The 12,443-nt window shown below is 37.0% G+C and overlaps 1 protein-coding gene across 5 annotated transcripts in view; it reads left to right on the plus strand.

The window, feature by feature from the left end:
• The window catches only part of ABLIM1 (actin binding LIM protein 1), a 273,956-nt gene that overhangs the window by 251,977 nt on the left and 9,536 nt on the right, over positions 1-12,443 (plus strand). For 4 of the 5 annotated variants that reach the window (XM_027851947.1, XM_027851945.1, XM_027851946.1 and 1 more), the window contains 5 exons: positions 2,699-2,790; positions 2,922-3,027; positions 9,854-9,915; positions 11,144-11,204; positions 11,982-11,989. In XM_027851947.1, the coding sequence (XP_027707748.1) occupies positions 2,699-2,790; positions 2,922-3,027; positions 9,854-9,915; positions 11,144-11,204; positions 11,982-11,989 (329 nt within the window). The remainder of the gene's footprint in view (positions 1-2,698; positions 2,791-2,921; positions 3,028-9,853; positions 9,916-11,143; positions 11,205-11,981; positions 11,990-12,443) is intronic. The other variant, XM_027851948.1, reaches the window with a different exon arrangement.

Here is a 12,443-nt window from a genome sequence, read left to right on the forward strand (position 1 = left end):
AGATGTCAAGGATTTGAAATTTCTCTTTCTAGATGTACTAGAATCTGTTATAATTTAGTCTATTACAGCTCAGAATTTGGTAAGAAGTTTATCCACATTGGATCCTATATCTAAAGAGTTTCTTACTGGAACTACTAGAAAGATTTCACTATATTATCTCACCTATGACATAGCCCCAGATAACAATATGCATTGTTGTTGCATATAACTCTTGCTTAGAAAGATTGGCTGAGCTCTTTCATAAGTGACTTCTTCCTGTATAAATTGTCTCCCAGTGTTTTGCTTTTTCATCTTAGCACCCAAGCATTGTTCCATTTTTGGAATAGACCCTTTTCTGTAGAACCAGGAAAGACCACAGTTCATTGATGTTCAGGAAGCATCCCAATACAAGTAATGTTGGTTGCATGTCTTCACCTGCATCATTGTCACCAATTCCATACTTTTTTCATCCATGGGGTTGCCCTTTAGCTGTTCCATTCATTGTATCTGAATTTAGTCAAAATATGTTTGTATCTGTACCTTTGTGTCTACACAGTTGGCTTAATGAGGTGCTAACAAACTGAAAGGCCTAGTATTCAGAATCGGGGTGTCAGCTATGACAATGTGTGACTTAAATTTCCCTTTTCAAATTTCTGTAGTCATCCATTGCACAGGGTGCTGGATTTAGAGAAAAGAAGATCTGGGTTCAAATTCTTCCTCAAATGCCTGGAGATGACTCCAGGCAAATCACTCTAAGCCTGTTTTCTCATCTGTAAAATATAGATAGTAGTAGCATCTGCTTCATAGGGTTCTGGTGAGGTTCAAATAAAACAATATATGTAAAACTTTGCAAACCTTAAAGCATCACTTAAATGTGTTGTTATTATCATCATCATCATTATCATCATCATCCAAAGCTTTCAATTGTCCATTACGAAGGTATCTAATTTTCATCATCATATTCTTTTTTACTTTTATGAGACATCTTTTAAAAAGATAGTGCATGATTGTTATTTAAATGTGTAAGAATGATTGAGGAGACAACATAGTGCAGTGGAGAATGCACTGATCTGCAGTCAAAGGGAAATCTACTTGACCAATTCTTCATTGCTTCCATACATCCATGATTTTATCAGTATTGGTACTCCCCAGGGTAAAACCTGCCTTCCCAACTTATTTGAAAGTCTTCATAAGATGTAATAGACAAAAAACTTCATCACCCAGAGGCCACCATTCTGGTGATGATGCTGTTTGAGCCCAAATCAGGAGGATATGGGCTAATCCGTAGATGACCTACCCTATTTTACAGCCTTCCTACTCAATACCCATCCAATTTCTAGGACTTCCAAAGTTTGTGATCTGCTGACCTGGCCTTTGAGAATCCAGTGGCATCTCCTACCATGAGGAGGCTAGTAAAAAATAAATAAACACTCCTTTTATATTGTCCAAAGGTGTCCTGTAAAATTGACCTATAATCTCACTGTATCTTTAGATTTTTATCTCTTTAGTGTATTTAGTGTATTTAGTGCAAAACCCACCTCAGTGCTAGGCATGCTTAATGGACAGTCAAGGCTAGTCTTTAACTTTTTCTAACAAATCATAAGCTTCAGGAAATATCCTTGAAGTTTATCATGCTGACTCTCAACTAGCTAAATGTCCCAAGAAAGAAATTTTTTAAAAAATTTAGAGAGTAGAAGACATTAATAGAAAGTGATTAAAAGCTTTTAATTCATTAACCAGAGTATAAAGAAGTAAGAGTATTCATTAGTCAAAGTTTATTTTGATTAAATAACTAGGATCTCCTGTTTGCTTGCACAGATTCATCCAATGAGTTCAGGAAAACTTAACCCAGCCTTCTAACCACTCAGAGAAATTCACTCCTAGGAGACTAGGAAAACTGAACACGACATGCCACACTTGATATGGAAGTGGATGCATAATTTTGTGGCCCTCACACAGACTAGAATTTTATTTTCAGTTACAGGGAAGCTCATTTATGACCATTTTTCAAAGGGCCAAGAAAAAGAAAGTGTTAATAGTGGAGAAATACCATAAGTTACCTTTGCAAGTCAGGACTTTCCAAAAACAAAAATTTAGACAATGTAATGAGAATAAGTTTTATGTAATGTATATTATGAGTGAATACATTCAGGAAGAGAGAAGTATTTCAGACTATTAAATTTTTTTTCCTCTAGAGAAATGCTTTCATTCCCTAAGCAGTGCTTGAATCCCTAATACATAGATCAAATATTGGTTTATGATGGTTGACAATATGGATTCCTAAACAGAAACTCCCTATAGTTGACTTAAAGTGTGTCTGCTTAGAACCTTCTGACAACAAGAACAAACCAAATTCCACTCATATATATCACTTGGTAGGAGACCAGAATCTCTAATCTTCTGGCATAATAGTTGTACTCACATAGCAAATTGAATGAAAGCCCAATAAAAAATAGTTAGGCACTTGTCTGCAGTACTGAATGTAAATAAATGATTTTTTTGAAATGTGGTAACTTAGTTCAATTGCATGTGTACGTTGGAGGTGGCCAGGGCACCTTAGAGAGAGTGGATTTTTCCCTGACTGGTTTAGGAATGTTATTTAAAGAACACTACCGGCTTGGTCACTATTACTAATGTAGCGAAGATAAGCAGACTAGTCCTTTAGGATTCTTTCTTGTGGCGGGGCTTTTGTAAGAAGTTCTCTTTACTATGGAAATAGGAACAGATATGAGGCGCAGATCAAGTGGTCGTGAGGAAGATGAGGAGGAGCTTCAGAGACGCCGCCAGCTTCAAGAAGAGCAGCTATTGAAGGTTTGTCATCTGACAGGCCGCTTTATTGCTTTCGTTAAATCCTTTCAGAAATGTCCTGAGAAATAACTACAATTCAGTAGAAAACACCTTCAAGTTTTATTCATATTTATTTTTCCATTCCATACAAATAGCTCAACTCAGGTCTGGGGCAATTGATACTGAAGGAAGAGATGGAAAAGGAGACCCGGGAAAGGACTTCCCTTCCAGCCAGTCGCTATGATTCACCACTTAACACATGTGAGTAGCACTTCCATGGACTTCCATAGATTAGACTTTGGGTCCATATGAATGTATCTTATCTTTCATCTAATACAACATAACCTTACCATTTGATAAACCAGTAGCTGCTCTGGGACAGAAAGGTGTAGACTACATGATTTCTCTCTCCCTGGTTAGGACCAATCATCTGAGTCCTGCAATGACTTTGCTTTTCAACAGCTGTTCTGTTCTTTCATCTATTTCCTTATGTTTGTACTCCCAACCAATTCTCATGTTCAGTGTTCTTTCCCTCCTTGCTTTTCAAGGCTAAGCTGATTTCTAGGTGAGCCCTAGTGACCTGTTTAATTTGACAGGTGATATCACCAAGGCAGACATAATCCGCATTACATTCAAGAAAATCACCAGAATGGCAGAGAGTTTGGGTCTTTAATGGGAGCAAACTGGAATCAAGAAATCCTCAGAAATCAGAAGCTACCTCAGGCAGATGTAGGGGAAATTTCATGAAGAAAAAATGTTGCTCTCTTTTTTTACCTTCTCTCTCCTTTACTCTCTCATTCATGTGTTAACTGCTTTCCCAAAAATCCAGCCATGATTACTCTCATTATTACTCTCATTACATTATTATTACTCTTTATTACATTATTATTATAATTATATTATTATTACATTATTTTAACTCTCATGATTACTTACATTCACTCTCCTACTCTGGAAGCCAGACAAAACTGAAAGTTGGTAATGGCATCCTGTATTTGCTCTTTTCCTACTATTTGAATAGATGGTTTTTTTATTCTGGAATGCAGATTTCTTTCAGAATTCTTAATGTATGTAAGAACTGTTTGTATCTACGTATATCTACACACACACACACACTACACACTACACAAGATGTACCAAAAGTCTTCATGCATTTTAAGCTATTAATGCTTAATAATTTTCTCATTTTTTTATGATAGTATTTATTATTGTTAGCTGTGGCCTCCTACTAGATACTTTCTACTCCCTTGTCTTTTGAGGAATCACATTGGTTTTCCCCCTACTTCTATAACTTTTCCTTTCTGCAATTGCAGGCTCGTTCTTCTTTTCATGAGTCCTCATAGTAGGTGTTTCTGAAGAGATTGCCCTGGGTCATCTTGTCTCTACATTTTTACATTCTCTGCCTTGGCAATCTCATCTGGTTCCCAGGCTTCAACTCCCACTGCTAATGTAAAGAACATGTGTGAGATACATATTTACAAATACAAGATCTAGCATTATTTGCAATGCAGAATTCCTAAAAACTTAGCCATCATAAATAGGACTAAAACAAGGATGCCCGCTTTACTTGCTGTTATTCAACAGTTATAGAAAAATATTAGAGAAATATTCAAAGAGAAGACAAAATCATTCCTATTTGCTGGTGATGTAGTGCTATACTTAGAAAACCCCCAAAATTCAGAAAAAAATGAAACAATCCTTAGCTTTAGTATACAAAATAAATCAACATAAATCATTGATGTATTTTTCTATATATAGGTTACTTGTACATATTTGTTTGCTTGTCCTCCCCTTCTCCATTAGATTGTGAGCTCCTTTGGGCAGGGACTTTTTGCCTCTCCAACACTTAGTGCATTGCCACACAGGTGCTTAATAAATGTTTGTTGACTGACTACTGACAAAAATAAAAAAGAAACAACAATTAAAGAAATTCTGTTCAGAATAACTACAAAATGGGGGCAACTAGGTGGCACAGTGGATAGAGCACTGGCCCTGAATTCAGGAGGACCTCAGTTCAAAACCCAGCCTCAGACACATAACACTTACCAGCTGTGTGACCCTGGGCAAGTCACTTAACCCCCATTACCCAACCCCCCCAAAAAAAAAGAATAACTACAAAATGCGTAAAATGTCTTGCTGTGCCAAATTTCCAAGAGGATATTTCATGCATTATCCTCAACTCCTTACTCTCTCACTTCCTATTTCTAATATGTTACCAAGGCCTGTTAATTTTACCTTCATAACATCTCTCACCTATGCTCCTTTTTCTCTTTTGACATTGCTGCTGCCCAGGTGCAGGCCACTCCAACTCACACCTGGACTATTACAATTGCCTGCTGGCTGGTCTTTTTGCCACAAGCCTCTCCCTGTTCCATTCCATCCTCTACTTAGCTGTCAAAGTGATCTTCCTAAAGCACATATCTGAACATGTTACCCCCCCCAATACCCAATAAACTCCACTGTCTCCCTTTTTCCTCCAGGATCATGTATAAAATCCTCTGCCTGGCATTCAAAGCCCTTCATAATCTACCCTATCCCGCACCTTTCCAGTTTTCTTATACTTTACACCTCCCAACATAATATGCAATCCAGTGACACTGGCTTTCTTGCTGACTCCCTGCCTGGAATGCTCTCTCTCCTCATTTCTTCCTCCTGTATTCTCTGGCTTCCCTCGAGCCCCAGCTAATATCCCATCTTCTATAGAAAGTCTATCCTGATCTCTCCCTTCTATTGCCTTTCCTCTACTGAGTATGTCCAATTTGTTCTCTATATAGCTTGTCTACACATTATTGTTTATATGCTGTCTCTACCATTTGACTGCAAGTTCTTTCAGAGCAGGGACCATCTTTTGTCTTTCTTTGTTACCCCTAGTGCTTAGCCAGTGCTTGGCACATAGTAGGCACTTAACAAATATTTATTGACTGACTGACTGCTGTGGATAGTGTTGAACTTGGAATCAGGAAAACCTGAGTTCAAATTCCACCTCAGATACTTAATAACTGTGTGACTCCAGACAAGTAACTTAACCTCTTTCAGACTCATTTTCCTCATATGTAAAATGAGGATAATAATGGCACCTATATCTCACCCTTGTGAGGAGCAAATGAAATAACATATCTAAAGCACTTGGCAACCGTTAAATTATTATATAACTGCTAGCAATTTAATATTGTTGTTGTTGTTGTTATTATTATTTCCATTATTACGGAACTAGTCAAAACAATAAATTCATTTGGGCAAGCAAATGGTAGTGAATCTCAAGGGAATAAAGAGAAAGGAACAAATGAAGGGCATAGCTTTAACAGACTTTAAAATAAAAGGCAATGCTTTTGGTACTAGTTTAGAAAAACAAACAGAAAAGTTTACAAGTAGAACAGACTAGATAAGCAAGAAAGAAGTCATTCAAAACAGAAAGTCAGTGTTTGATGAACCCAACCTGTCTTTCCAGCCTTATCTACTATAACTGCCCTCCATTGACTGGACAAATCCAGTCAAACCAGATTATTTTAGTCCCTTAAACCAGTCCTGCATTTTTCTTTTCCAGGCTTTCCTTGTGCCATTCCTTGACCTTAGAATACTTTTATCCCTGTTATGTTTAATCTTTTTAGATTAAGTCCATAGTTTGAAACTGTTGAAATCCTTTTGGATCCCAACTGTGCCATCCACTGGATGACCTAATCCCCTCCTAGCTTTGTGCCATCTGCAGATCTGATAAGCATGTTATCTATGCCTTTATACAAGTCATTCATAGATTTGTTAAACCTCACAAGGCCAGAGTTCCCTTGAACATTCCTACCTCTTTATTTAAGGGGTAAGGATTCAGAGAGGTTAGGTGATCAGTCTCAGTTCACAAAGCTAATAAATAGCAACTCATGGATTCAAACCCAGATCTTCTGATTACTGGTTTAGTCAATATTTTTTACCTTGCCTGAGTGCATCTATGGATCTGTTATCTCTTTATCATGAGTACTCACTATGATCATACAAATCACAAATCCTCGACATCTTATTCCATGTACTTTTTCTCCATCTCTTTCCATAAAGCCTCCAGACTATTTACCCAATGTACTAGAGATGGTCTAATTCTTTGAAAGTTTTGTGTATACCAGGGCAACCTTAGTGCTCTCTGCCCCAATCTGTCTTTATTCTAGTGTCTTCCCTCTATTAATTATTTCCTATTTATCTCATGCATATAGCTTGTTGTATATAGTTATCTACATGCAGCCTCTCCCCGTGAGCTCTTCTAGGGTAGGGACTATTTTTTATCTTTCTTTGTATCCCCAGCACTTAGCACAGTGCCTAGCATATAGCAGACACTTATTGACTGACTGATAGACTTTCCATCTCTCACTTTTGCTATATGACTATCCTACCTTCTTTTTTACTTTTCTGACTTTTCTCACACATCATAATTGGGAACCTGCTACGGTCTATTTACACTCACAGTGGGAATTTCTGTTGCCCTTTATGGTCCATGTAATTATAAAGATTTTGATGTTCTTTGGATCACAGCCTTTATAACATAAACATGTCAGTGTCATATTGAGGTTTAAAAAAGAAGATGAAATCTTATAGCAAGGGGTAGCTTGGGTATTATTGAAAGAGCTAGGGGCAGCTAGGTGGCACAGTGGATAGAGCACCAGCCCTGGAGTCAAGAGAACCTGAGTTCAAATGCAGCCTCAGACACATAACACTCACTAGCTGTGTGACTCTGGGCAAGTCACTTAACCCCAATTGCTTCACATTAAAAAAAAAAAAGAACTTCACATTTTTCCAAATACCATCCAGTCTAATATCCTCCTCCAATTCAATCCTGGGCCCCAGTCCATTATCCAGCTGTAATCCTGTTCAGAATATATTTAATAGGGGCAGCTAGGTGGTGCAGTGGATAGAGTACTGGCCCTGAAGTCAGGAGGACCTGAGTTCAAATGTGACCTCAGATAAAACACTTGAATACTTGACCCTTACTAGCTGTGTGACCCTGGGCAAGTCACTTAACCCCAATTGCCTAACCAAAAAAAAAAAGGATATATTTACTGATATACTATCTCAATGGTTAAAAAAAATGCACTTTTTAAAAATCTACTATCATGCAACTCTAGAGGCATAACTACCTGTATTTTTGATAAAGCAGCCACCTTCCTGGGAGGTGGAAAGGATGGTGGCAATCACCATACTGAAAAAAGCCATGTGTTGCCAACATAGCCCATAAAAAAGAGAGTGATGCAATAAACATTTTCCATTATATCAGTATGGGGATCACAGAATCTGTGATTTCACCAGCATGCTAACGCCTTTCACCAATAAAGATAAGTATTAGGGAGTTGGTTACCAGAGCATCAGAGAGATTAAATGACTTGCCAGCAATCACACAGTAGCAGTGGCAGGATTTGATCCCAGGTTTTGCTAATTCCAGATCCAGGACTCTATGTACTGCACCACTCTGCCTTTCCATTGTTCATTCATTCAGCAAACTTTTAGTAAGGGCCTGCTGCATGCAGAGCATCACATATATAGTACCATAGGAGGGAGTCTTGTCCCCTGCCTTCATGGAGCTTACAAACTAAGAGAATAAGACATCAGCACAGATAACTAAATGAACAAAATCTCACAATCGGCCCATTGAAGAGTTGTGAAGCACAATTTTAATACAGTTTGAAACAGTCAGTATGCCCATTATGGTGTCAGACGTGTTCTCTCTTAGTTCAATAAGTAAATTTCTCCATGAGGATTAGCATCTTTATATCTCAGATGTGCTTAAAACTGCACTCCCTCCAGAGCTTGATTAGCACTACTCTTATTTTATTTTATTTAGTATTTTCCCCAATTACATGTAGAAACAATTAATATTCAATTTAAAAAAATTTTAGTTCCAAATTCTCTCCTCTTCCTTCTTCCTCCTCCCCCCGAATTGAGAAGGCAAGGCAATTTGATGTAGGTTATATACATGCAGTCATGCAAAACATATTTCCATGTTAGTCATGTTAGTACCATTCTTGAATTGGACACCAGAATCCCTGGGTAATAAAACAGAACATCTTTGAAAATGAAAGAAACCTCAGAGCCCAGGGGTTCTTTCCCCTTTTGTGTCACGGACTCCTTTGAGTTTGGTAAAGCCTATGGACCCCTTCTCAACATAAAATAAAATTAATGTGATTACAAAAGAAACCAATTATTGAAATAGTTATCAAAATATTTTATGTCCTTTTTTAAGGCTCAGGTTAAGAGCTTCTGATCTACTCCCATCTATCTTTTTTTTTCTTTTTCTTTTTGTGTGTGTGTGAGGCAATTAGGGTTAAGTGACTTGCCTAGGATCACACAGCTAGTAAGTATCGTGTGTCTGAAGCTGGATTTGAACTCAAGTCCTCCTGAATCCAGGGCCAGTGCTCTATCTACTGGGCCACCTAGCTGTCCCTACTCGCATCTATCATAGTAAAAATAATAAAGCACTCGTGCTTTTATATGTCACTTTCCCTTAAATTTTTGCTCTTTCAGTGCATCAACTGACAACTCTGTCTGGAAGTGTCTCACAATTGACCTTTGCAGTCAGACTATTTTGTAGACAATTGTAGTCTATAGGAATTCAATTATGTCTCTGTCCTAAGAAGAAAAGCACATTTTTTTCGAATTCTGTCATCTTTTATACGTGTTTCTCTGAATGTTGAATTATTTGTTATTAACTTTTGGCAAATAAGTGATGACTGTTCTCATAAATGAATGAATGAGCAAATGAATATGCTTTAGATTAGAGCTTCCCAAGTGGCGCGTCATGATTGACCCATAGTACTTGATGACTGATGAGATGGATGTGCAAGCAACTTGAAAGGAATGCTTATAGGAAGGGTAGTTTAGCCAAGAGTCCTGTTCCTCCAGTGAGGTGTGAGTACCTCTATTCCTCCTGTTCAGACATTTCACTGTTATCACTCTCCATGTATTAAACAAATAGAGTTCTGTTTGGTTGGTGATTGGTCCAAATGTCATTTATTTCCATGCTCAGAAATAGTTGTTTGAAACTTTCAAGATTTTTTTTACATGAAAAATTTTCAATTTTCCAAAATTTTCTTGTTTTTTTTTCCCTCCTATTTAGCTCCACATGCTTCATCTAAAACCTCCTCCCTCCCTGGTTATGGAAGAAATGGTCTTCACCGGGTAAGTAAGGTTTCTCTAGTTTTCTAGAGATAACTTTAATATTCCATGTCTTAAAGGTTGATAATCAGTTCGGTTCAATTCAACAATCATTAATTTAGCACCTACTATGGGAAACACTCTCTAATAGGTCCTGGGGAGACAAAGATAAAACAAATCCATCTTACCCTTCTTAAATTTTAGTTAAAATTGTTATGTAGTGTTATTTGAATGCATGTTAACTCTGTGAATGGTGGCAAATAATTTTAAAATTTTATTAATATCTTTTTTTTTATACTACTTTCCTATATATACCAATATATACACATTGAATCTTCCCTTGTGACAACAAAAAAAAGCAAAACCACTTGACAGTGTGACTGCATCTGACAGTGTATGCAACGTTCCACACCTCTGGTCCCTGCCTCCAAACTAAGAGTAGGGAGTTGGCTTGAATCATCTGTCCTCCCGAATGATGAAACTGGTCATTACCATTCATTGTTGTTCAGCTCCCTTTTTTAGGATGGCTTTCATTTTCATTGTTAAAACCATTACATAAAGTGATTTTTAAACTTCTATCATAGTGAATGCCTAGTATATCTACTTTGAATCTAAGACCTGGAGAAATCTCATTACTGAGAAAAGAAAAGAAAATGACATTAGACTTCCACAAGGAGTTCTTTGTAAAGAGAAGAGATCAAACATTCCTCTTGCAAATGTTGTTATAATTAGGAAGCAAGCACTGAACAAAGAAATAAAAAATTGTGTTATTACATTCTCCTGACATAACAAAGCATAGATGTTAAACAGTTGCAATTGTGAAACTAAGTAGAAAAATGTATTTTTCCTTGTGACCAAGAGCTGCTCATCTATGAAACCTCTTAACAGCATAGTTAAATCACTTATTGTAATTAATAACATTTCAAAGTGTTGGGAGAGTAAGACAATTAGAAAAATGAAGATGATCACATCTTTGTTTGTGAAATATTCTTCTTCTTCTTCTTCTTCTTTTTTTGGCTAGGCACTGGGGTTAAGTGACTTGCCCAGGGTCACACAGCTAGTAAGTGTCAAGTGTCTGAGACTGGATTTGAACTTAGGTCCTCCTGACTCCGGGGCTGGTGCTCTATTCACTGTTCCACCTAGATGCCCCAAGATATTCTTTTGAATTCAATATCTCTTCCCTCTTTTCACCCCTTTCTCTGAAATGTTACTATGACGTATTGTCTCACATATGCATTTCTCCCTTTTGCAGCCAGTTTCTACAGATTTTGCCCAATATAATAGCTATGGTGATGTCAGTGGTGGGGTTCGAGGTAAGCCTTCCTACATCAGCATATTCTGGTGTCTATGAATAGCTGTCATTCATGCTTTTTTCCCATGGGGAATAATGATTGGAATATAAAATTCTATTATGGAGAATTTGTTTGTTCTATAAATAGACAGTACAGCATAGTATATAGTGAACTGGTCAGGAAGACTTAGGTTCAAGTCTTACTTCTGACATACACTATGAGACCCTGGACTGGTTTGTGAACTTCTGAAGTACTCACACACCTCTCTAAGGCTATAAGTTGCAGATCAAGTGCTATCTACATTGGTAAAGGGAGATTTCTCCTCAGGAATTTTCCATATGAATGAAATCATAGGACAAGTTCCAAAAATATTTTTATACATATACATAATACATATGTATATATGTAACCATGTATGTCTTATGTATTACAAAACAAAATTTATATATGTAATAAGTTGATTGAGAGAGAAAAATAAACATTACTTTGGATTTGGTTGGGTGAATTTTTTACCATTATTTTCTTTAGTTTGGTTTTGAAATAATACTCATGATGTGTATGTATTGAGGTGTTTTCTACTTATGGAGGATTATAAAATCAAGAATTAGCATAGTGGTAATAACATATGTATCTCTTTGTGAGCTAGTAAAGTTAACACTGAAGAAATCCCAGAGAAATGTTAACAGTATCAGGTGATGAAAACAAATTTGTTGAAATTTAGATTAAAATATGTTCTTTCTGTTGATCAGTTCACATTTTTATGTTCTTATTCTGATGATATTTTCTTTTCTTTTCCAGATTTCCAGGTATAGAGTGATTTTTTTTCTTCCACTGTGACAACCTAAATGCACCAGCCATCCTCCTATCCAATTGTGAAATGGTCCTTCATGGAATAGTTCTTGTTAATGAGATGTTATTTTCTGTTTATCTGCATATTTGAGCCTAATATTCAGTCTGTATTGGCAAAAGGTAGTTGTATCTAGTACTATAGGGTGTCTTGGTAATAAGTCCCATATCAAACAAAATGAAGTAAGGCTTACATTTCTCTTCCTTTGGAAAGGCCCCTCAAATGCTAAATTGTGCCATCAATGAGTATCCACCCCTGTACGTTTTTCTTTTTTTTTCTTTTTTTTTTTAAGGCAATTGGGGTTAAGTGACTTGCCCAGGGTCACACAGCTAGTAAATGTCAAGCGTTGGGTCTGAGGCTGGATTTGAACTCAGGTCCTCCTGACTTCAGGGCCAGTGCCCTATCCACTGCGC

The sequence above is a fragment of the Vombatus ursinus genome, unplaced genomic scaffold (genome assembly GCF_900497805.2).
Source record: "Vombatus ursinus unplaced genomic scaffold, bare-nosed wombat genome assembly UNPS02009205.1, whole genome shotgun sequence".
In the NCBI taxonomy this organism is placed as follows: Eukaryota; Metazoa; Chordata; class Mammalia; order Diprotodontia; family Vombatidae; genus Vombatus; species Vombatus ursinus.